Source organism: Elgaria multicarinata, chromosome 2, assembly GCF_023053635.1.
Source record: "Elgaria multicarinata webbii isolate HBS135686 ecotype San Diego chromosome 2, rElgMul1.1.pri, whole genome shotgun sequence".
Taxonomy (NCBI): Eukaryota; Metazoa; Chordata; class Lepidosauria; order Squamata; family Anguidae; genus Elgaria; species Elgaria multicarinata.
This window is the reverse complement of record NC_086172.1, coordinates 85,592,230-85,617,892: the sequence shown is the minus strand read 5'-3', so window position 1 is coordinate 85,617,892 and position 25,663 is coordinate 85,592,230. Positions and strand designations below refer to the sequence as shown.

At 43.3% G+C, this 25,663-nt stretch overlaps 1 protein-coding gene across 1 annotated transcript in view; it reads left to right on the top strand.

Moving 5' to 3' along the window:
• The window catches only part of HRAS (HRas proto-oncogene, GTPase), a 61,148-nt gene that overhangs the window by 22,071 nt on the left and 13,414 nt on the right, over nucleotides 1-25,663 (top strand). Inside the window, exon 2 of the mRNA XM_063117071.1 lies at nucleotides 15,297-15,451. Coding sequence (XP_062973141.1) covers nucleotides 15,341-15,451 — 111 coding nt within the window. The 5' untranslated portion in view covers nucleotides 15,297-15,340. The remainder of the gene's footprint in view (nucleotides 1-15,296; nucleotides 15,452-25,663) is intronic.

Here is a 25,663-nt window from a genome sequence, read left to right as displayed (position 1 = left end):
CACTCTTTAATAGTTGTATTTGCAGTGAAAATGGGGAGTAGGGTAAAGACATAAACAGGCTAGTCTTGAAATGGTTTCAGAGAGGATGTAATATGTCAAGTTCAGGATATATTTTTAATTGTTTGGAAAAGCTCCGGATGGGGAGAGGTTCTTTTAATCAAAGCTGGTGTCTAATGGGAGAGAACTCTCTGTGGGATCATGCTCTCCCACGGTGGCACATGAAAGGGCTTCTTAGGCTGCTTCTAATGTTGCCCTGGGGAAGAGCATTATGATGGTGGGTCACATCTGAAATCTCCTTCAGAATCTTGGTTGCCTGAAACTGAACATTTACTACAAGATAAAGACCTTGGTTATACTCTGCCAATGACTGGGTTTGAATAACACCCAAGACTCATCATGAATTATTTAACCCATGGTAAGCCATGGTGCCAATTGGTGCCAGGTTGATTATGTAATCCCTGATCAGGGCCTATTGTGTCATATGAACCCAGTGAGCATGGGTTATGTGAGGGTTAAACAAAAACAGACAATTGTTTAAACCTCGCATAACCCATGCTCTCCAGGTTCACAGAACAATCTCCGAGTGGGGGCTGTGTATTCAAAATGGCAGCTGCACGCACTGCAGCTTCATTTTGGGTTAAGTAACACACAGTGGGCTATCGTTTTGTGTGAACAGCCACATCCACAGGGTTCACACAACACAACAATTCACACTCGTTTAAGTATGGGGAAAGGGTGGATGGTTGTTGAACCATGGGTGGTTTTTGTGTTGTGTGAACCCATCTGCACTAACAGACCATGGATTAGCTATGAACAAACCATGAGGAGAACCCATAGTTTGTTGTTAGGTTGTGGACTGTGGGTTCTTCATGGTTAACAAACCATGGTTTAATTGTGTGGCTGGGTTCACACAGCAAAGCAACTCATGGTTCAACATCAACCTACGGTTGAATGACAACCCACATTCAGCCTGTACTCAACCTTGAGTGTGGGTTGGCATGTTGTGTGAACCCAGACATTGTCAGAAAGGTGTTTCCACGTTTGGTGTGGGAGAGTGTTTCTTGTTTTAACGACCTCGCTGAGTACAGATGGTGATAAATATTTGTATGAAGAAAGTAAAACGTTTTCAAATTTTGGATCATGATTTGAGTCATTGCTCAGCAAATGACTTCAAATACTTAAAAGGTTGTCACACAGAGGAGGGCCAGGATCTCTTCTCGATCCTCCCAGAGTGCAGGACATGGAATAACGGGCTCAAGTTAAAGGAAGCCAGATTCCAGCTGGACATCAGGAAAAACTTCCTGACTGTTAGAGCAGTACGACAATGGAATCAGTTGCCTGGTGAGGTTGTGGGCTCTCCCACACTAGAGGCCTTCAAGAGGCAGCTGGGCAACCATCTGTCAGGGATGCTTTAAGGTGGATTCCTGCATTGAGCCAGGGGGTTGGACTCGATGGCCTTGTAGGCCCCTTCCAACTCTGCTATTCTTTGATTCTATTGTTCGCAATAAAACACTATATAAAGCAAGACTGAACTGAGGGACGATTGAAACCAAACACTGCTCTACCAGATGACTTTGATATCAAGCTTGGGTGCTTAAAATCATGATATTCCAATTGCTTCTCCTGGTGCCTGAAATCATAGAGATCTCACACTAGAAAACCCTGGAAGCTCGATCCTCCAATCGTGCAGTAAAGGTGGTACTCAGGAAGTATCTGTGACCCAAACTTTAATAACTTTCAGGAGTGGAAGCTCTGCAGGAGAGGAAGAATAGGAGAAAATTATGCTGATCACACAGCACTATCTCTTACTCTTTTTAATCTAGGATGATGATGATGATGATGATGATGATGATGATTCTGCCTCTCCCTTTGGATCAAGTCGGGGAACTACATTGAATGCAAAAATATAAAATACATAAAACTGATTAAAAACATCAAACCAATACATTATCAGAATCCTAAAATCTTTTAAGACATTTTAAAATTTGGGTAGGCCTGAAAAAAAGAGCATCAGTGCCTTAGAAGATTGGTGCTAAATCCTGACATGAATAACTCTGACCCCCAAAATTTATATGCTCATCAGAGCCTAGTATTATTATTATTATTATTTATTTATATAGCACCATCAATGTACATGGTGCTGTACAGAGTAAAACAGTAAATAGTAAGACCCTGCCGCATAGGCTTACAATCTAATAGTGCACCTGTCATGCTCCTGATCTCTTAACCATGGTTGAGATGGAGATTGGCAGCTGAAATTCCAACAATCTTGCTTCTCTAGAAACATTGTGCTTTTCTAATCAGAGTGCCAAATTGTAAAAATGTTAATACTCTCAGGTTTGTAAACTTCAAGACTTTCACTGTTAGAATGTAGGACAACTTCTCAACAAATATGGGGATGGAATTAGAGGAACTTAAAACATAGGCTTCTAATCCTTGGGGGGGGGGGGAAATACTGTGTTCTACAGTTTCAAATAAAATGGCAACAGTATAATAATCATAGACCATGGTTATCTTACTTTGTGGTGAAGTAGCTTTGTGGACAGTAGAGAATATAAGCAAGCAAGCAAGCAAAGAAACTGTCTTTACTCATGACATCGTGCGCATTAAACTTGCCCTGAGGCACACTTTGTCCTTTTGCCTGCCTGGAACGCCATTGCATGTTAGCGCATGCATGCACGCACCCCTTTCTCATAAGCCAGAAATCAGTTTGAAATCCCTTCATGGAATGTATGCAGCCCAGGTTTTAATTATGTCATGATGTAACAGTATATCATGTGAAGGCTTAAAGGATTATCTATCCACATCCTAAATTTTAGTTTCCAGTGTATATTAACAATTCCTAGAGGCACAGACCGCAAAGTTTTGAACTTGCTGCTGCAATGTTAAAATTCCAGTCCCACCATTATTTCCCCTTAATAAGATAATTGGGGCTTCGTACAGCAAATCAACATGGCCCTGAAACACTAGAGAAATCAGACAACTACTTTAAAAGGTTTGTCCCAATGTTTTCAGCTTACAGATCAGAGAGTAGTGTTTCTCATGGTCTATGCAAGATTGAACAGAAGAGCAGCTGTTAGTAAAGAGCTCAAATCTTTTGTAGTATCTGAGGCTGGTGGTGGTCTGTGGCTTTATGTATGAATTGTAGATATGCCAGGCAGAATTGGAAAGGATTATTTCAGTAACTTCCAAGCTCTGTAGCATAAAAGAACTGCTCAGTGCATGATGTGAGTCCAAAGTAACTCATCTTCAGAAGAGGCTGCATAATGGCATGATGTGCTGCTTTGGAAGGAGATGAGCCCAGTTACCACCTCCCATACTATTTTGGAGATTTGTGGGAGGCAGGGGAGAAGGGGAAATGGGTGTACGCTGTCTCTTCCCTGTCTGCCTGCAGGAACATCCACTTAGCTCAGTTCTACTCAGTGCAATTCTGGATCCAGCCCAAGGAAAACAAGCACTCCTAAAGTTCCATTAATCAAATGGGGTTCTGCATGCATCACAGCCAATGCAGTCTTGCATTAGTTGCGCAAAAATCTAATTTTGCCTGTTCCAAAACATTTGTAGGTGTTTCTAGAGAATCTCTGACTTTATTTATAAAACAGCAACAGTGTAACAGCCACTCTTTGCCAACTTCCTAACCTTGTTGCTGAGAAAGTCTTGAAAAGATGTTTGTCTAAGCGAGTCATCACAGACCCATTCTTATGATATGTTGAGCACCTTGGAGGCTGCTTCCCTGAGGCGCTATCCTATGCTGCTTGGAAAATGTATGAAATGAGGGGTGGTGATGGTGGGGAGAACTTGGAGTTTGTGGAAAGTTCCCAGTGCTCCAATCATGTGCTCCAATCATGGTCTGTCTAACCCAGGATCACCGGCAGAGATTTCCTCCAAAAAGGAACAAGGTGTCAGGGCTGGAACCTGGGACATTCTGTATGCAAAGCATGGGCTCTATTGCTGAGCTACACACACACCCCTTCAACCCCAGCACTGAATCAGGTTTAGCAGTACATATTCCCGTTGACCTCCCCCACTTGTGGGATGCACAATTTCATGCATTATTAAAACTGACTGGTTGCAGAGCTGGCACCACTGCTACTTGGGCAACATCTGAATTTGGGCACAAAGTCAGAGTGCATATGTGGTAGAGAGGGGCACGTCAGTTGTCCATGCTGTGGATCAGACACAAGATGGCTTCATCCCTTCATGCAGTTTCAGGCAGAGAAAGGGAGGAGTAAGAATGGGCAGGTATCGGGAACAAGATGGAGAGGGGGTTGTGGTGGTGCCTGGCCTTATGCAGGGTGGGATCAGTGATTGAATGACCCTTTGCAGAGGAGTGGGCTACGTTCTAGGGCTGGGGTGATTTTTTGCAGCCAGAGTGGCAGACACCTCATTTATCTTAATAGAGTTAGAGGGGGGCTTGTAGAGCATCTAGTCCAACTCATGCTTGAGCAGGAAATACAGAGGTAGAGCATTCCAACAGATGATAGCTCTCTGGGTTTGGTTTGAAGGCCTCCAGTTAGCTCTATTTAATTTAATTTAGGGTATTTAGTATCCCACTCTACAGTCTTGAGGGGACTCCCGGAGCTGCTTGCAAAAGGGGTTTAAAGCAGTGGTAAGCAAATAAAATAATACTAAACCAAGCAAAAAATAAAAAATCTGAGCACATTCAGCCTGAATATGGAGATTTAAAAGTAGCAGGTCAGAATATCAAAAATGTCAGGGCAAGTAGAACAGTCTTTATCTAAAATGAAAAGTTGATGCCAGGTGAACTTCCCTGGGAAGAAAATTCTAGAGCTTGGGTCAAAAAGGTTGTTTCCCCCCCCCTCCTGTGAAGGCAGGGGGTGGGCAGGGTAGGGTAGTTGAGACCTGGGGAAGGACCTCCAAGAAAGTCTTGTTGCTTGGGCCAGTTCATATGGGAGGCTCACATTGGCATCCATGAAGTGTTATCCATTAAATAGGTTAATAGATGCCTTATCTGAAGAGGCTTTCTTGCATACTGCTTGCTACAGTGCTTAACTCACAGTGGTCTAGGAACAGGATATTTGCACTCAACACTGCAACCTTCTTCTCACTGGCCTTCCTTCTTCTCACATCAGTTCGTTGGTTTCTGTTCACCACTCTGCTGCTAAGATCATCTTCTTGGCTCGCCGCTCTGACCATGTAACTCCACTTCTGAAATCTCTTCATTGGCTTCCAATTCACTTCAGAATCCAATATAAACTTCTCCTGTTGACCTACAAAGCTTTTCACTGTCTAGCTCCTTCCTATCTTTCCTCTCTCATCTCACACTATTGCCCCGCTCGTGCCCTTCGCTCTTCTGATGCCATGTTTCTCACCTGCCCAAGGGTCTCTACTTCCCTTGCTCGGCTTCATCCATTTTCTTCTGCTGCCTCTTACGCCTGGAACGCTCTTCCAGAACATTTGAGAACTACAAGTTCAATCGCAGCTTTTAAAACTCAGCTAAAAACTTTTCTTTTTCCTAAAGCTTTTAAAACTTGATTTTGTTCGGACTTTATACTGTTAGTTTTACTCTACCCTGTGCCTGTTTGGTGCATTCTCTTCCCCTCCTTATTGTTTTATTATGATTTTATTAGAATGTAAGCCTATGCGGCAGAGTCTTGCTGTTTTATTGTTTTACTCTGTACAGCACCATGTACACTGATGGCGCTATATAAATAAATAATAATAATAAATAATAATAACACAACTCCCCATCCCTCTTAACCGTAGCAGGGGATTGGTAGCTCAGTTGTAGAGTAGAATACATGCTTTGCATGCAGGAGTCCCAGTTTTGATCCTTGACATCTCTGTATAAGGTAGAAAAGGCTTCTGCTTGAACCCCTGAAGAGACAGTGTCAACAGTACTGGCCTACATGGACCAGTATAAGGCTGATTCCGATGTTCCTAATTCCTTGATCCTGAGTGCCTATGTCCCTACCTCTGCTATATATAGATATATTGCCTCTGCAGTGTTTTGCAACTGCCTTACTCCATCTCTTACCAATTACATGTTTTCCAGTGGAAAAGGACATGTAAAATAGGCAAGTATGCAGTAGATCTTTGTTTCTAAGGTGGAGGGCTTGATACAGCTTTGTTAGCAAACATGATATCAAGATTATTGCTCTAGGAAGAAATAGCATTAAGACATTTACAGAGATTATTTTCCTAACTCTAGAAAAAGCTGAGTTGCAGCTGTGTTGCGTTCTCAGTCTTAAGATGGTCTCTGTCTTAAAGATATCCCACAATGCCCATGTTGGGAAAGAGAGCTTGTTCATGACGAACAGGGTATCCGTTGAGTGAGCTGTGCTGATCGGTTTCCACTCAAATGAAGTGTGCTGGCTCATAGTTGTGCTGAGATTCTTGATGCTCTGCTGCATAAGGGGAGGATGGGTCAGGATGTAAACAAATGCAGTCAAGAAGTCGGGAAGCTGAATCTGAGATGGGAGCGCAGTGGCTCCAGGCCTGCTGCACAGACACAAAGCTACTTATGAATGTAAAGAGCTTTAAATACAGCATATCAAATTCTGCTTAATAGCTTGCCTGGTTGCCAGGTTGATTAACCCTTGTCTTTGTTAATGCTGCAGAAAGACACACATGCTCCTCCCTTATGTGCTGATCTGGGACTTTTGGCCAAGCTAGCAAGAAGAAGCTAGTTGTGTCTGAGAGATGTATCCGGAGTTCTCTTGACCTGGACATTCCAAAACATCATGTCAATGCGGGGCACATATGTTTGTGTGAGATTGAGGGTGAGCTTACATGGTCCACATTTTCAAGGAAATGTAATAAATTCATTTAATTCTTCTGGGGTTACTTTTTGCTCCCTTTAATTAAAGCACTCCATATGGTAAAATTCACAGAATGTCTTCCATTGAAAATACTGCTCTTTTTTTACACACACACACACACACACACACACACACACACAGCACTACTTTCCCCCCTTGTGGGTGGTATTTGTATATTTATTAGAATGGCTCATTGCAATTTTTTTTTAATAATAGTACTACCAGGATTTTTCCCCTTCATTGTGCAGCCAGATCCATGGGCAGGACAGAGATTCTATAAAATGAATGTAAGGTTGATCTCTAGTCTGGTGGTTGTTCCTTGGACTTTTCAGTGCAGTTGGGTATTGACTGGTACTTGGTGGTTGTTTTCTCCTCCTGTAACAAGAGTGTGTGTGTCATATCCTTGGTACATGGGATGCTAGGCTGTTTGGGAGTTCCTCAGCATCGTCTTTTGCAAGCCGCTCAGATGCTGACAAGCTGGCTCTCTCTGGACATAGGAAGTATTGCAGAGAAGTATTCAACTAACTGGATGATGATGATGATTTTATTGTTCATTATTACTTTTCTGTAGCACCCAGTAGCCAAGCTCTCTGGGGAGCTTACAGAAGAAGATGAGCTTGATCTGCACTAACAGGGTTAGTGCTCAAGCTGTAAAACCTGTAGTGTTCCCCTTTTCTCTGTAAATTATTATGGGTTAAATCCAATGCGCCAATGGGCCTCTGCCCACACAGTGGGATCTCCACTTGTTCTCCTCCCCCTGCAGCTCCTATGCACCCCCTCTGGAGCATATTTGGAGGGCATGCAGGGGGCTGTAGTGACTAGGCATGACCAAAAGTAATTCAGTCTGTCTGTCTGTCTGTCTGTCTCTCTCTCTCTCTCTCTTTCTTTCTCTTGAATGTATTTCAAGAGATACATTTACTGGGGGAAAAATGCCTTTCTATTGACACTTGCAAAATGAAAAGTAATTATGTGCATCAAATTTTTATACTTCTGAGTATATATAGTTAAAATGATAAATGATTTTTTTAAAAAAAAATATCCATAAGAACTTTTTAAAAAATAATTTGGACATTGGAAGAAAACAGCTTGTTGTGGCTTATGTAGACGGGCTGTATACAGAATGGAACTAAAACTGCTGAGTTAAAGCATTTCTTGAATATAGGTTTCTCTTATCAAGTTCCAGCCTGTTTCCAGTGGGCAGCGTAGCATTGCTTGATGCCCTGTGACTGACTGTCGGACTGAGTTCTACACCCGTGCAAATCTGGAAGACAGTGGCTCTGAGCATTATCTGCGCCTGAAGCTAGGTCTGACCGAGGTTGGGTGAATGGAGAATGGCTGGCTGGATTAGTTCATTATCTGAAAACCTGATACCTGTTAGAGAGATTGCATGAATCTCTCTAACAGATACATGAAAGGTACATTCAATACCTCAGCAGTTGGCTGTTTTGCATTTTGCATTAAACCATTGCTGAGGAATTTCTTAGCTTCAGGACACGATGTGAAGCATTGTGGCAGACTTGATGGTTGGGGAGACCTGGGTTCAAATCCCGGCTAAGCCATGAAGCTCCCAAACTTGACTTTTGGTAGGTTGCTTACCTTATAGGGTTTTGAGGATAAAATGGAATGTCCCCACATATTAAGCCTTGAACTTCTTGGGGGAAGAGTAGAAAGCAAATCTGATTAAATGAGCAGTGTGATTCAGGCTGTGTTAAGACAGTGTAAAGCCCCATTATTTCAATGGGAAACTTGGACATGTGCTTAATCCTCTTGTTGATATCAATAAATGTTAAAAGTTGCTTAACTTTGGCTGTGGTGTGCTCTAAATGTGCATTTGTTTAAAGCATGTTTTGTTATGTTTGCTCTTGGGGCCTTTTGCACAATTGGTCCATTGCATAATAAATGTACCTTTTGTTACTCATTTGCACACAGTCTGCCTCTTTTGCCTCAAGGATGAGCTTCTCATTGTGGCTCAAGTGTTTGGAAAGTATTTTGTACATGAAGAAAATGGTGCAAGGAAAGTGGTTGCCTAAGTGTTATTGGTGGTGTGTGTGTGTGTGTGTGTGTGTGTGTGTGTGTGTGCACGTGCACATGTGATATGACTAATGATGGGGAACAGCTCTTTCTATTCTCCACCCTCCTTAAATGTTAGTTTTGTTTCCTCTCTCCAGTGGTTGACATGGCTTTTTCAAATGTTTTTCTTTGAAAAGGGGAGAATTGTAATGAGGATTGCCCCTTTGCAGGAAGACAGTGGCTGGTCAGCAGCAATCATAAAATTTATGGAGATCATCTCTTCCTAGGTGCCCAGGATAAAGTGGAGGAACTCTCCCTAAAGTTCTGTGTGCATCATAGAGACCTCAGAGGAAGAGGGCTAGCAGGTACCCCCGAGAAGATAATTCAAGGGAGGGTTGGGTTCAGTTTCTCTTTGCACCAAGCGCGGATGATACTTAGAAGGAGAGCAAACCTTTTTCATGGCTTCTGCTTGTTTCCAGGGTATGGTGTGAAAAACTGATTTCTCCTTTTCCCCACAATCTTCTACATCAGCCTTCCCCAACCTTGTGCCCTCTGTAGTCCAACACATCTGGAGGACATTTGGTTTGGGAAGGCTGCTCTACATGCACCACAGAACTTGGGACAGGAGTGAGGTTTGTGGTAAGCGCACAAGTAATCACCAGCTACTAAGGCAAGCCAAAACTTGTAGTTCTCTGGCACTGGATACCATACTTTCTGTTGTAACTGAAAATAAACTTTTCAGGAGCTTATTCCCCAAGTCTGAAATGTGATGCATGTGTTAGATCACTACTTGGTAGACTCCAGCCTATTATTGTTATGAGTGCTAATTTATTATTAGAAATGCAGATAATATGTCCTGCTTAAAATAGAGTTGGTGTTTTCCCAGTCACATGGATATTGTACATTTGCTTGAACGCACGCAGTCGCTTATAGCTTCTGATTGTTTTATTAACATCCAAATGAGTTGCTTCTGGTTCATGTCTTTCTTTTACATCTTTTCCTTGCTGCTCCTTCCTTTTGTGTGTTTTGATGACCAGGACTGCCTGCTTGTAATGTTCACCTCTGTTCCTTTTGTGACGAGGTGATGATTTGATTGGAATAATTGGAGAGCTGTGGTCTTCTCCTCAAAATGAGCCTTTTGTCCTTGCTCCTTGATTTTCTTCCTTCATTGCCCAGAGAAACTTTGGCACTAGAGGGAAGCTGTCAGTTCTAATGAGACTGAAACTAGTCTCCTACTCACTGTGTATGTGGAGCCTTTTCATGGAGAGACGATTGTGTGTACAGTATGGATGAATGTCAACATACAGCTCTTAAGAATTCAGGATCCTGAAATCTTTTGGATCTATCACTGACTTTCTTTAGGGCTTTGATGCAACTGTGTTTTCACGCCAGTACAATAGAGATAATTGTGGGAGTGTATGCACTCAGTAGTCGCAAGTGGTCTCTGTTGTTAACGAGTGCTTGCTGTGAACGAATTTGTATTTTGGAATGAAACATGTTACTGAGGAACTAGATTGTAGCAGCTTTCTTCCCTAAATTCATTAATTTATGCCATTCATGGCTGGCTTAGAGCAGATTCTAATGCATGTTGGCATGTATCATTTGTACAGCCATTTATGAGGGGGATGGATTGCCAAGTGGTGATTACCTCTCAATCTATGTATGGTTTATGTAACATTTCTAATCTCTTAACCATGAGATCAGAAAGGATTTTGATAGATAGGTGCATTCCCGCCTTTCTATCCTAACCCCAGTCTCAGTTGTCTTCTATATTTTACTTTAACCAAAGTGCAGTATTACATTTGCTTCAGCACCAGCTATGGGTTACTAATGTTAACCAGGCTTGTCTTTGTAATCAGAGTTTAAAATCAAGGTTTGAAGTGAATTTAGTTTAGTTAATGTTGATAGAGATGGGATGCTTAATCTGTAATAATAAAAGAAGGGTGTGTTTGTCTTTAAGCCCTATAGTGCCAAGGCCACGGAACCTAGGCATCTGAAAATTGGCGTGGATATTAAGAGGACCCTAGGGGTGCACACCTTGGAGTTATTTGGATTTAAAAATGCATTCATAAATTTAAATGTGTGTCTGTGTTTGAAGCCTGCAGTACTGGCTTCAGTCATTAGATGGCAGACTTCCCTAACCAGCACATATTGTCCTTCCTCTGGGTGGTAGAGGTTATCACTTCCCTGAGGTATGACTGTATTGCTCTTAACTTTCCTAGTGGCTACTGTTTTTATTGGGCTGGATCCAGAGTTCAGCACATGCTACTGGGCGATTGGTAGTGGACTTCCCTGTCCTTCCTCCCGTGGCAGCCGCTCCAGCCCCCTGAAAACGCTATGCAGAGGTTTAGGGGATCCTGTGGAATGGGGTGAGTTCTGGGGCAGGACGTGCGAGTGCAATGGGGGATCCTCCAAAATCATGCAGAGGCATTTTTTGTTTAATGTTTTTTATGGTTTTATAATTTTCTTACTATTTGCCCCCTTTCGAATCTTTTTTAGAAATAAAGCAAGAGATACATTTCTTGAATAAATCATAATGAATACCTACTAATATTGCACAGTAGAATATGGGATCTTCAGAGCTGGTGTGGTGACTAAGGATGTGAGGTCTGGCCCAGGAGAGCCATGGACCGGCTGCCTTAGGCAGATCAGTATTCTGTTTTATCATCATCATCATCAGTTTATTGTGCTAGCCAAAGGCCATGACAAATACATCCATAGAAAAGCATACAACTATAAAAGTACACAACAGTTTAAAATAGCCAAGAGAACCATACAGACAAGCTTAAATTTACTGTGACTAAAGCTCTCATTCCACTCAGCACTTTGAGTCTCCGTGGCAGTTTATAGCAATTTTGTATTCTGTTAACATCTGCAGTATGGGGCTGATACCAGCCTACCTCACACGGCTGTTGTAAGGATTATGGAGTTAATGTATGAAAAGTGCTTGGAAATGCAACCCCATCCAAAAGACATCCAGCATCATTTCCCTGGATCCAAGAACCATCTACCTACAGTGCCTCCTTCTTGTCAGGATTCAGCTTCCATGTATTGGCCTTCATCCGCCCCTTACCAAATCCAGGTACCAGTTTAGCACCTGCACAGCCACTTCTGAGTTGGATGTCAAAGAGAAATAGAGCTGAGCGATTACTCAGCTGTACTGTGTATACTGTGAGGACACCTCTCTCCAAATCCTTGGGTGATTTCACCCAACTACGTTAAAGTGCATGGGGGATAGAGTGGAACCCTGCAGGATTTCACAACATGAATGCATTGGGGTCAAGCAGAAATCCCCCAATGCCACTTTCTGGAAATGGTCCTGCAGGTTGGAGCAGAACTGTATTGCTCTCCCCCATACAGAACCAATCCATCAAGATTCTGTGGTCAAATTATTGTACCAGGCATTGATGCTGAAAAGGTAACTGAGCCTCTCTTCTGTGATAAAACTTAGTGAAAAATTAAACTGAGAGTGAACCTGGGGCTAAGATTAACAGAAAGCTATCTAGGATTAAAGTACATGATAGGGTGTCTGTGTGACCTTGATGCCTATGCTGCTTGGCCAGTGTCTACTAGCTGACTTATTTATTGTAATTATTTTATTTTATTTTTTGCTGAACATTGACTAACAAGGAAGCATGACTGTGACTCTTCCATTGTGTTTCTGTGTGAGCAATTTGAGCAATTCCAGTCAGTGAGATGAAAATGAGCCATCCAGGCAAGAGTCTTGGCATTTGGTTGCTACATGGTTTCAAATCATCAGCATTTGACCTCTTTGCCAGCCAGAGGTGATCGTGGGCTGTCTAGAGAAATTGGGAAGAAGTTAAAGCCTGGAGAGGCAAATCTTACATGGTAATGGCAGAGTGAATTTGGGCAGCAGTTTTTGCTCTCCCCACATAACATATGGGAAGTGTTTTGCTTCAGCTCGGACAGTGTGCTCCTCAGCTCCCCCTTTAACATTGTCTCTGGGAGATTGGGGAATATCCTCATAATGCTCCCCAGAAAATACAGAGGACTGTATCCAGTGGTGGCTTTGCCTTTAGTGAGAAGTGCTTCTGCTAATTTTGGTTGATGTATGCAATTTTCACCATCCCCCCACCACTGCATCCATCCGTGCCATATCTTGTTCTATTCCAGAGGGAACCCCACCCCACTCCAGTGCTCAGAAGCAGGGTTTTTTGGGTGGGTAGAAGAAAATTGGGTGCCCTCACTATCATGAGCAAAGCCACTGGCTGGTTCAGATGATGATTTTGCCTGCGCATGCTGGTTGCACGGCTGGCATTTCCCTAATTGCTTGTGCCGTGGGTTGCTGTGTTGTCTGAATGTGGCACGGGCATAGTATTTTTTCACCCACCCTACAACTCTGACTGCAAGCTAAAGGTTGTAGGGTGGGTATAAAGTTACCATGCACGCTCAAGGTTCGGAGAGCATGGCACCTTGTGACCTGTGTGGGCAATTAGGGTAATCCCGGTCACGTGGCTGACAAGTGCAGGGGGAAACACCTGGCACTGCGTTGTTTCTCCCAGCTGATCATCTGAACCTGGACACTGTTGGATGCAACACTTAGACTTAAAGCTGTGTTCCGGAGTGGCGATACAGCCTGGTGATAGCAAGGCTGCTATTTTGAATGAAGTTCTTTGTCTTCCTATGGTTCTTTTAGGCCTGTAGTATTAGTTAGACATTATAACATTACACTGATGTTTGTAACAGTTCTTAATTTTAAATTATTTTCTTATGAAGTTGTATAAGCTGCCTTGAGGCCCCGCTTAGGCCATATGATGGTCCAAGCAGGACCATTGTCATTTATTTTACTTGAAAAACAAAAGAGAAAGGTAATAAAGGGCACCAGTTGCTGTTATGTCTCAGTTCTGCTGTTAAGTGATTGTGTCTTCTTTTAATACATTTGTTTTTTTTTCTGGCTCTTCCCCCCCCCCCCCGATTACAAGTTTCTGTTATTGTTTTGTACTATCCTTAGACAAAATATATTCATGGCTCATACATGTGGTAGCATTAAGTTCAGGATGAAGGCAGTTTCTCTCAAAAGTACCAAAGAGGACAGGAGAAAGGGAAGCTTTTATGAATAAGGGACAGTTCAGACGACAACCCAGTTCACATGACACACTGGGGGGGCTCGTCATGGGTTATTTAACTCACGATGAACTGTGGCACACACTGCGTGCCATTTTGAATATGCAACCCCCAGTGAGGTTGTGGTGTGTCATCCATACCCAGCATTTGGGGGTTGGGGAAGAGTTAAACAATACCAGCATAGCCCTACAACAAGCCAAGGGTTTAACCCTTGCATAACCCCTGCTGGCCGGGTTTGGATGACATGTTACAGCCCCATTGGGTGTTGCATGTTAAATAATTCATGGTTAGCCCTGTGTGTCATGCAAATATGTTTTGTTCTACACAGGAGCAGTCAGGATCCCCGCCAGGCCCAGGCTTGTGTGATGATAGCTGGCACCAATTCCTGGGATTATGGCAGCACTTTTCTAGTCCCTTTGGTTGTGGGAATTGTTGCTGGCTGTATCCATGACTTCCCTGTTTCTGATGTTACATTATCTACACAAGAAGCAATGCAAGAAGCAATCAGGACTCATTGTGTGTGTAGCAAAACATGTGAATTGGCCCCAAGCTTGTGATTTTTTTAAAAAATAAAGAAATCTCCCCCCCCCGCACGTAATCCAAAAAGTCTTCTAAGAAATCTACCCAACATTGACAGTTAATTTCCAGCATTGATAATCCTTTATCTGCTGAGAGAAAGTGAACTTCATCCTGACATGTGGAAGGGCAGAGCAGGCATTCGTATTTCCACATACAAAGTGTTGCTATCATTTATCTTCTTCACATCAGCCGTCTGAGGTTAAGTTAGGCAGAGTGGGTGGGAGAATTTCCATGAGTGAGCCGGGCTTTGAATCGTGTCCAAATTCAGCACACTCTCTGCTGCACCAGGCTGGCAATATATTTTAGAGTGAACTACTAAGCACTGATTAACTGGGCCTGAATAATGAATAGCATCCTTTCCCCACTTCCTGCATGCACTTCACTTTGCCTGCCCTATATTGAGTTTATGCAATGCCTTAAGAGGGCTGTAATCCCCTTTAGGGCTGCTGGGTGTTGAGGGCCGTCCATGTAATGAAAACGATCTCTAACTGGCTGGGGTCTTGGATCAGCAGAAGAAACTGAACATCAGTGACTGTAACCCCATCTTCCAGGTGCCTTTGCTATAGTTCAGCTTTTCCCAAATGGTGCCCCCCAGGTGTGCGAACTAAAATTCCCGCAGCCCCCTGGCAACTACGCTATGCTGGCTGACAGACTGTGGGAATTGCAGTCCAACGCAACTGGAGGGCATCAGGTGACAGACGACTGCTATAGTTGTTCCTGTGTTGTCTCAATGGTTCTTCCATCCTCAAGCGGTGGTTCTCTTACTGCACAAATAGTTGTGACGGGAAGAAAAGGCTCATTAAGTCTTCATGGTGTTTATGCATTTCTTTCTTCTTTCAGCCAGCGGTGTCGTGAGGAGACCCTGAGCTGGGGCTGGCCAGAAGATGACTGAATACAAGCTGGTGGTGGTTGGTGCAGGAGGCGTTGGGAAAAGTGCTTTGACCATTCAGCTTATCCAGAACCATTTTGTTGATGAGTATGATCCTACGATAGAGGTGAGCAGCCTGCTTGTTTTGAGAAAAATCCCTTTAAAAAATCCCATTTTGTCTACTCCTTTTGTTTTAGCCTTAATTGCCTCTGTCTACTGCGTGGGCTCCTGAAAAGAGGTCAAGTATTAAGTTTATCCACTCACCATACCCTGCTACAGATGAGCGCTCTCCATCTTTGCTCATTGACAAATCCTCCGAAGGAGGAACAAGCACAGAAGGAAACATACTATGGTGGTAAATTCTGCTTGAACGGCCGTGGCGGGTAGAAAAATCTTCTATCATCACCGTGTCTTCTGCTAATGGATAAGGCACTAGTTTAGGGAACTTGGAAACCTGGCACATGCTTTGTGTGCAACGTCATGCCAATGTAGGTATTCAACAAAACCATGAACTTCCCCAACCTAGTTCCGTCCAGGTGTGTTGAACTACAAGTCTCAGAATCTGCTTGGGCAAGGCTGAACTAGAGCCTTTCCAAAACTGTACCACTTCAGGCTGTGGGGGAGATTGCATTATTGAATGCTCCATCATGTAAAAAGCTGAGAGCAAAATTGCCTGCTTGTGTGAAAGTAGGAAGGTGTGTGTGTGTGATATTAAAATAATAATATGAATGCTCCACCACCATCTACAGTCGGCTTGCTATTCATGAAATGGTGGTGATGAAGCTATGCTCTACTATGGCAGTACATCACAAAAGCTGATGTGGAAACAAATGATCAAGAAATTATGGCTATTATCCTGGATCCAGATTTAGGCTTGTGCAACTGTCTGGCAGAAGCCGACCTCCCTGCCCCTGCTCCCCACTGCAGCCCCTTTAGTTCCCTGACAATGCCCCACAGAGGTTCAGGGGACCCTGCTGAATGGGATCAGCTGTGGTGTGAATCTCCAAAAGTAAAGTGGAGGCACTTTTTGTGAGCAGAGCCCTTCTGTCCATGGGAGGCAGATTCTGGACCCAGCCATTGTTTTTAAACTCTCCATGTTTTAGTCCTCCAAGAAGAGAGAACCTTGAATGCTGGTGGATTGTTTCTGCTAAAGGCTTAAAGAGGTAATCTTGCTACTAGTTGGTTAGGATTTTTTTTTTTAGTCTGACCCTTTGAATATTTCCAGAGGCAAATCCTATTGAGTTTGGTTGGAGTTACTCCCAAATAGGTGTGCATATAATTGCAGTGTTACTCCACAATCCTATGCATGCTTATTCAGAAAGAAGTACCCCTGTGTTCATTGGGGCTTATTCACAGTTGATGTGAAGCCTTACACTGCACAACGTGCCCCCCAAAGTGAATTGCATACTCACGATATGTAAATTGGTTTGGCACATGCCTACAACTGCCGTGCACAGCCTTAGAGGAAGCGGGGGGGGGGGGGGGGGGTTGCATCTGTGCAGACCATTGCCAGCGATTTAAGCCCTTCTCAATCAGCTGTGTTACTATTGAGAGTGAATAATGGCCTGCTTTGCAAAACAATAACAAACTGGTTCACCTTCATTTTGCAGTGACAGCAATGATGTGCCGTCAGCGTGACAGGACTTGCTGTACTTTAGGAGGAAGAAAGGGGGTTGGCATAGCAATATATTGTGCAGATGTTCTGGCACAGCTATATGAGGGAAAGGTATTAAGAATGAATTAAGGGAATTAGCACATTAGCCAGGAGCTCCAGTTTTGTGGGATTTCAGACTTGATCAGAGGGACAACTGAAGATGAGGACAAGTTGCACTGTCTGTCTACCCTATTTAATCTTTCAAAAAAGGGTAAAAATGAACACATGAGGAGAAGGAGCATGGTAGCCCCTGGCATTCTGGCCCTCTACTCATGGAGAGTGGCTATCTGAAGAGAAAAGTCTCCTCTATCCGTGGGAGCTCTTCACGTGATTGAGAAACCTAATTTTCCAGCATTCTCAGTTGCGTGGAGTGCCTCCACAAGAAACAGAGGCTCTTTTCTTCAGACGGTGACAAATGTGAGGAAGGAGAGGGGCACGGCTGGAGCACCTCTTCTTCTCAGGTGTTCAACACCTGAATCAGGCTTCCGTCTGTCTGTCTGTCTGTCTATGAAATGAACTGCATTTGGACAGCAGCAGCACCCAATTGTTGGTTTTTATTTTTAAAACCTATAGCCTGCCTTTAAGAGTGAAACTCGTCCATAAAACATTAACCACATACAATTTCAAAACAATAAGAGCCAGCAAAAAACAACCACTAATGCAAATATTTAAACCTCTTTAACAGTTACAGCTAAAATCATTTCTACTTAGCAGCCCAATAAACCAAATTAAGAGAAAGCCACTGAGAATAGTTAAGTTTTTAAAGATTGTATCCAATGTTGATCTGTCTTCGAGTAGACCCATTGAAATGAATGGGACTTACGTTAGTCGTAACTAATGTAACTTCTATTCATTTTAATAGGTCTACCCTAAGTAGGATGAACATTGAATACAACCTGATGGTTTTTATCACGTGGAATGAACGGCCTTGACGCACCTCAAGAGGTAGTGTATTCTGTCAGGCCACTGTCCAAAAAACACAACCCTCTCCCTTTTACTTGTCAGCCTAGTTTTTCTCATGATTAGGTATTTCAGGAGACCTTCAAAAGATAGCCTCAGAGGCAAGTGGTATGGGGGCGAGGGCAACCCTTCAAGTAACTTGGCCCAAAACTGTTTAAGGCTCTACAGGTTCAAATGGGTCCTCAAATTCACTGGCAACCAATGCAGTTGGTGCAGTATAGGTGCCACAGGATCCAACCCCCGTGCCTCTACCAGTATTCAGGTGGCCACGTTCTGCATCAGGTGAAGCTTCTAAAACATCTTCAAAGGCAGACCCCACACAAAGCACATACATAGTCCAGCTTAGATGTCCATCCTTATAAGATAGGCTGCAGATGGTGTATCAGCCTAACCTGGTAAATAACACTCTTCACTGCTGCTGGCCCCTGTGCTTCTCCAGTCAAAGCCTTTATCACTCCCTTTAAAAAAAATCCACTCCTGTCACGCTTCAACCTTAGACAGTCTTTCATCCTATAATCTTCTAACATCTAATTCACGCAAGCCGCAAACAAGGTAGTAAGACTATTCCTGGAGTGAACCATTTGTACAGGGGAATTGCATTGTGGAGTGCTTCTCCCCGGGGGGAAAACTGTGCTCCTCTTCTTAGGAACTTCCAGGTTTCTGTATTCATGGAGCTTTTCATAGGGAGCACTAGCCACTCATGCAAATTCCTGCCTTCAGTCTTGAGAGGTACAGTCCAAGAACTTTATTTCAGCATCTGCTGTTGGTGTATGAATTGGGTCTAATGTTGTCGAGATGATACCTTTAAAGCAAGGGCTTATGGCCCTCCAGATGTTTTGGCCTACAGCTCACATCATCCCTAGCCGGCATAGCCATTGGTGAGGGATCATGGGAGTTGTAGGCCAAAACATCTGGATTTCTACTAGTTGCCCATCCATGCTTTGAAGGGTTGTTCCTTTCCCCACCTGCATTTCCTCCCCCTTCATTTCTCTCTCCTTTCTCAAACCCGGACCCGCTGATGAGGTGTACTCTTTATTTTGCAGTAATAAGCTTGGAGGACGTTCATAGAATCATAGAATAGTAGAGTTGAAAGGGGCCTATAAGGCCGTCAAGTCCAGCCTCCTGCTCAATGCAGAAATACAGCTTAAAGCATCCCTGACAGATGGTTGTCCAATTTCAAAGGGCTGCCAAGGTGTCTTTAACATAGGAGGAGCAAAAAATATTCTTTTATTATATTAAAGCCACGATAGTTGTATGAGTGCATGCTGCAGTGCATTTATAGCCTCTAGTTTGCTGAGCTGAAGAACAGCAAAGAGTGTCGCTGTGACTCTGTACCAGCCTTTTTCCAACCATGGATGCCTGGATAATGTTGGAGGTACAACTCCCATCACCCCAAGTTGGCAGGGGATGATGGGAGTTGTAGTCATCTGGGAAACTGAGGTTGGAAAAAGCTGCTCTGTGCCATAGTTAGGCCTGTCTGCTCATGTCTGTGTTTGCCACAAACAGCTGTTCTTTCTGCAACAGGTTGGCCCTGCGTATCCTACTGCCTTAGGAGGCTTCCCTGCTTATTGCCTGTGTGTGTCTTTGTGAGTGTGTTTTCCTGATTTTCCTTAGAAAGAGACAGCTATTGAACGGCTATTTTGCACCATCCCTCTACAGAATTTCTCTCTTTGGTATTCTGGAATCAAGGGTGAAACAAGCCAGACTGAAAATGAAGCCAGCTAGCCATCGGCTGTCTGTCCAGGGAAGAACCGCTAGAGTGTGTGTTTGTGTGTGTGTGCGCTGGGGCCTCTGCTTTGTAGCTCCAGTGTCTGGTTTTGTCATTTTCAAAGCGCAAAACAGGAGCTTGCATTGTGCTCCGTAAGGTCATTTGGGAGGGACTGTAATAAAATGAGGAAATTGAGACGGGAGGGGGAGCTCTTATAAAGCATTCTGTTAATACACTTTGAAGTGTGAGAGCACAGTTGGTCGTTGACTGACTTTTGTGGGGCAGGGACCTATCTCCTCTGACCCCCTCCCCACCGCCCTTCATATACATTCATAGTTGCCACTGTGCGTCACTATTCCAGATGTGCTTAGCTCCTCTAGTTAAGCCATTGAGGCCAAAGAGAGAATGTTTCTATTGCGTCAACTTTGAGGTAATCAGTATTGTAGGCAATTTTCTTCCCTTACTGGTGTGGTTTCTCTTCCTATGTGTACTTGTGTTTTTTCATTCAGCCTTCTTATTTTCCATACCTTTAGTAGGTCCTCTACACCTGAAACCCCAGAAGCACTTTAAAAGTTCTAATTTTTTCACTTGATGTGCTGTTGATGAAAACAGCACATGATCACCTTCGTTCCAGCTGCTGCCTAGCACCAGACATTAAATTAGAAGAGGGAAGAAAGACACTGAAACGATTATGATGATGATGATGTGAATGTGACCTTGTCCACTGGTCATTTACAGGAATCTTTTCTTCCTTTGGAGTAGTTTGACTGATATGAACTGAAGGGTTTTTGTTTTTAAAAAGCTGGATTCTTTACTGCACTTTTCTCTTCAGTCACAGGATTTCAAGCCAGGATCTGCTATCATGTTAATTCCTTAACACAGTTAAATCCTTCTACAGCATTTAGAAGATGGAACTAGTCATATCTGTGGAAATGGTGACTGCTTACAATGAGAGAATAACAGTTGCACCAGTATTATACGGATGGTTAAAATGGATATGATTTAGTAATGGCAAATTTGATGAGCTCTGATTTTGAGCACAGGGAGCTAAGAGAGGCCTCTTGGATAGTTTTGTAAAAAGTGGGTGCTTCACTCAGGCATTTTTGGAATGCAAAATATAGTGATAAGGATTCATATGTATTTATCCACACCCTGCCCCCCCCCCATAAAAACCTAATGTAAACTTCAAAAGGCTGACTCCTGTAAATCAGTGATCTAGGAATTAGGTATATCTGCAAATTTCATCATGCACTGGAGAATTCAATATTTCAGGATGCAAGTGCAGAATCTAGTATTTAATTTTTAAAAAATGATCCAGGTTTCTAACTCTGTGCTAAATTTGGCCTGTTTAAAGACTAAAGGCTGCTGTTTCTGAAGATTTCATTAATGAATGACTGGAAGCTAAATACGTGAGCTGCCTTAATTGAAAAGTATTGTGTTTGTGTGTGTGTAGTGTGTTTGATCTGTGTCAAAAGTCTTGCACTATATTCTCATCATCGTTAGGTGCTGCTGTCATTTACAGATGAACATGCAAGTGTGATCTTGACCTTAGAATCCAGGAAGGGTCTGCAAATGCTTCCTTTGTGTGGTCTCGCTTAAGATCATTTGCTCTGATTGCAGAATTTCGAGTGTTCTGGTTGGGAGGTTTCATTTCACCTCCAATACAACATGTGCACACTCTCTGTATGCAGTGACGGAGCATAATATTTCTTAGTCCCAGGCCCAAAGTAACTGTTGCCTCGAATTTCAGATGTATACTTGTTAGACTACGCTTGGCACCATGAGTGTGTTAAATCTAGGGTTTTAACTTGGCAACTGGTCAGAGACGTGCATGTTAATAGGAATTTGCTACCCGTATCGGGAGTAATTGGAACTGAACTAGCATGGCCATTTCACTTTTCTGCTCCAGTGAGCAACAGAGAAGCCAGAAGCAACTGTATACAAAGACAGAATATAGTGCTTGAGCAACCAAAGAGATGGTTTCCATCATGGTTGTGAAAAACCACTGGGGAGGTTTGTGATACATTATTGATGGGAGCATATAAATGCCTTTCTCTCATGAGAGAGGGAGATGCCAGTCATCTTGAAAGCAGTTGGCAACTAGCCAAATAGTCACTCAGTGTTCATGGGGTTTTCGGCTATTGCTCTGTCTCCCGGGTCCCCCTTTCAGAGTTGGTTACTAGGATGATCACAGTGAAGCCTATCTAGACCCACTCTGTTTTTAGTCTTGGCAGTTCAGATATTTAGACCATGGTCTTGGTTTCTGTCAAAATGGCTTGATAGCCAACTTAGACTTGGCACTTTGTTGAACTACTGAGTCCACTACTGGTTTCTAGAGGAATTTGGAGGCCACTTTTTAAAGGTTGGCTCTTCTCTGAGGTTAAAGTGTTCTTTTTCCTGCTCCCTGGTTTTCCTTCAGAGGCAAGGTGCAGTCAGGCATAGTGACTCGACAGTGACTCAGGTACTGGGGTTGGGGGAACCTTCCAAAGTAGATTTTGGGGGGACAAGGAGAGGAGGGGTATGTCCTGTTGGGTGAGTGGAAGTCCACATGTGATGCTGGATGTGGGCCATAGCAGGGATGGGCAACTTATGGCCCTCTGTGGCTGTGTTCACAGCTTTAAGCATGGTGAATAAGGCTTTTTGCCTTCACCATGGTTAAAGCCGTGGTTTAAGGTGTCTTCTGAACACAGCCTATATGTTTTGGCCTATAACACTCATGACCCCTCTCTGTTGGCTATGTTGGTAGGGCTGATGGGAGTTGTAGGCCAAAATCTCTGGAGGGCCACAAATTGCCAACACTTGCTGTAGAATTAGAGGTTGGGCAATGAGGTGGCCAGGTTTGCTGACAGTAGCAAATTATTCATGATAGTAAAAACAAAACAAAAAGGATTGGGAAAAGCTCTACAGGGATCTTTCCAAAGTGTGTGAATGGATAATAAAATGGTAAATGCAGTTTAGTGTAAATAAGTGTAATGAAGAACATTGGAAGAGAAAAAAAATCCTAACTTATACAGTGATGGGATCTAAGCTACAGTAACTGACCTGGTGGAAAGGAGTCTTGGGATTATGATGTATAATGTAACCCTCATCCAAGAACTCCCCAAAATGGTCACAAGTATGTTTTGGGGACATTTTACTACCCAGGCCATTTCCCAACATATCCTGTGATGATAAAATGCCCCACAAACTTTAATGTGTCCATGGGGTCGTAAGAAGTGTGTTCTAAACTCAAAGTATTAGAAATATTAGACAAGTATCACAAACTGTCATGGGTAACATTTTAAGCAACCCTTTTTCTAAACATGTTTTTCTAACTCCATCCATTTCTGGTGAGGTAAATATTCCCCCAAGGAAATCCCATGGCTTGTGTCAAACTACTGACACTGAGGCCATGGCTAGACCAGGCTTATATCCTGGGATTGTCCTGGGATCATCCCTGTGCATCCAAATGACACACAGGGGATTCTGGGAGCAGGCAGGGACAACCCCTCCATTTGCCTGGGATAATCCTTAGGTCTAGCTAAGGCCTGCGTACTTAATCCGGCTTTCTTAGACCATTTTTCTTTGGTAAAACCCATGGGTCATTTCTCCACCTCAGTGCATTGTTTGCATTTGGGGCATAAAGACAACCCAATGACAAAATCAATAGATTCTTGGGATATTTTATGCCCCAGGTGTGTGTTTATTTCCAGAAAGAAAATGGTAAATGGTAAGAAGCTGAAACTTGGAGACAATGTACAGGTGACAGAACCCAACAATGTTATGAGAGGACTATGTTGTAGGTCTATTTCTGTGTACATTCTTCAATGTAAAGTGCAATTGAGGAAAAACTGTTACCCTGCCAGGTTGGAGGGGGTGGGATAATCCTGTGTGCAGCAGTTGTGAAAAAGGTGAATTCCATGCTAGGGATAATAAGGAAGGAATCAAAAATTTAACTGCCAATATTGTAATGTCCTTACACAAATCTGTGGTGTGACCACATGTGGAAAACTTTGTAAAGTTGTGGTTGCTACATCTCAAAAAGAATATTGTAAAGCCAAAAAAAATGTAGAAAAAGGCAACCAAAAATATCTGGGGAGCTGGAGTAACTCCCCTTTGAGGAAAGGTTGCAACATCTGTGGGGGGGAGTTAGTTTAGATAAATGGTAAGTAATGGAGTGAGGAAGGTGATAGAGGTTTATAAAATTGTGCATAACACTAGGTTCCACAGTCATCAAATGAAGATAAAAGGAGGTAGAATTCAACTGTGCATAGTTGCATATCCAGCCACTGACCTGTCTTTCTGCTTCCAATTGTGTATATTGGGCTGGAGTGGTTAGGAAAAGACACGTGTGCTGCCTGCATGTTCTCAAGGTTGCAGAGTACACATATCTTTGTACACCTCTGTGGGTATGAATTCATAATGTTAGAAGCAGCCTTTCAGTATTCAGCTTTCTGGGTGATACCTCAATTTTAGAAAGTGTCATAAGAACATAAGAGCCATGCTGGGTCATACCAAGGGTCCATCTAGTCCAGCACTCTGTTCACACAGTGGCCAACCAGTTTTTGACCAGGAAAGCACAAGCAGGACACAGTGCAACAGCACCCTCCCACCCATGTTCCCCAACAACTAGTGTATACAGGCTTATTGCCTCTGATCCTGGAAGTTGCACTTAGCCATCATGACTAGTTGCCATTGATAGCCTTTTCCTTCAGGAATTTACCCCAACCCCTCTTTAAAGCCATCCAAATTGCTGGCTATCACCACATCTTGTAGTAGTGAATTCCAGAGTTTAACTATGCACAGTGTGAAGACGTACTTCCTTTTATCTGTCCTGAATCTCCCACCAATCAGCTTCATGGGATGACCTCGGGTTCTAGTATTATGGGAGAGGGAGAAAAATGTCTCCCTAGCCACATTCTCCACACCATGCATAATTTTGTGCACCTCTATCATGTCTCTCCTCTAGTACAAACCCCACACTGTTTAAAAGCTGCCCTGAAAAATTAATATAGTTCATTTCAAAATCTTTCTTGGAACAGCTGATGCTGGAGAATGGGGTTATTAAACTAGAGATTTTAGGGACAACTCTGGGGATTTGAGATTAACCATATAAAGACATCTACATATATAGTACCTTTGGGAATAGAAGGAAGCCCTTCAAATTAGAATTTTTATAGCCAGGCAGAGTTGAACACTAGAATTTGAGCTGGCCACAAGCGTGAGCATGGTTGGGCACCTGCAGAGGGCTCACAACAACCCAAGAGCCCCCTGGGGATGCTCCTTCTCCTCACCTTTGCAACCTGGTTGTTCACCTGCCTCTTGCCTGGCCCTGACAATGGTCGTGGTGAGGAGGAGCAGCAGTAGATGCCACTGCCTACTTGCTCACTTAGGGTGACCATATGAAAAGGAGGACAGGGCTCCTGTATCTTTAACAGTTGTATTGAAAAGGAAATTTCAGCAGGTGTCATTTGTATATATGGAGAACCTGGGGAAATTCCCTCTTCCACACACCAGTTAAAGCTGCAGGTGCCCTGCCCTCTTTTAATCTGGCCACTCTAGCTTTAACTGTTGTGATGAAGAGGGAATTTCACCAGGTTCTCCATATATACAAATGACAGCTGCTGAAATTCCCTTTTCTATGCAACTGTTAAAGATACAGGAGCCCTGTCCTCCTCTTCATATGGTCACACTAGCTCACTGGCTCTCTGCCTGTCAAGCCAGTAGAAGCAATAATGTGAAAGAGGAGGAGGAACAAGAGTAGTTGGTGACAATGGCAGTGAGAAGGCAGACTTATTGAGGGACGACGGGGCCCATGGAGGGTGCTTTAACAAAGGACCCAGGCACTGACTAGAATAGACGTTTGGGTATTTTCAGAACTGTGAGTTGATCTTGATGCACAGTATTATGGATCAGGCAAACAGGAAGGTGTGTATGTTGCACACAAACTCCACCCATGTCAATATTTACTCACTGGCCTGTATGTGGTGCGGCCACAGGAGATGACTGTGACCCACCTCTCAGCCAAGCTGCTTTTA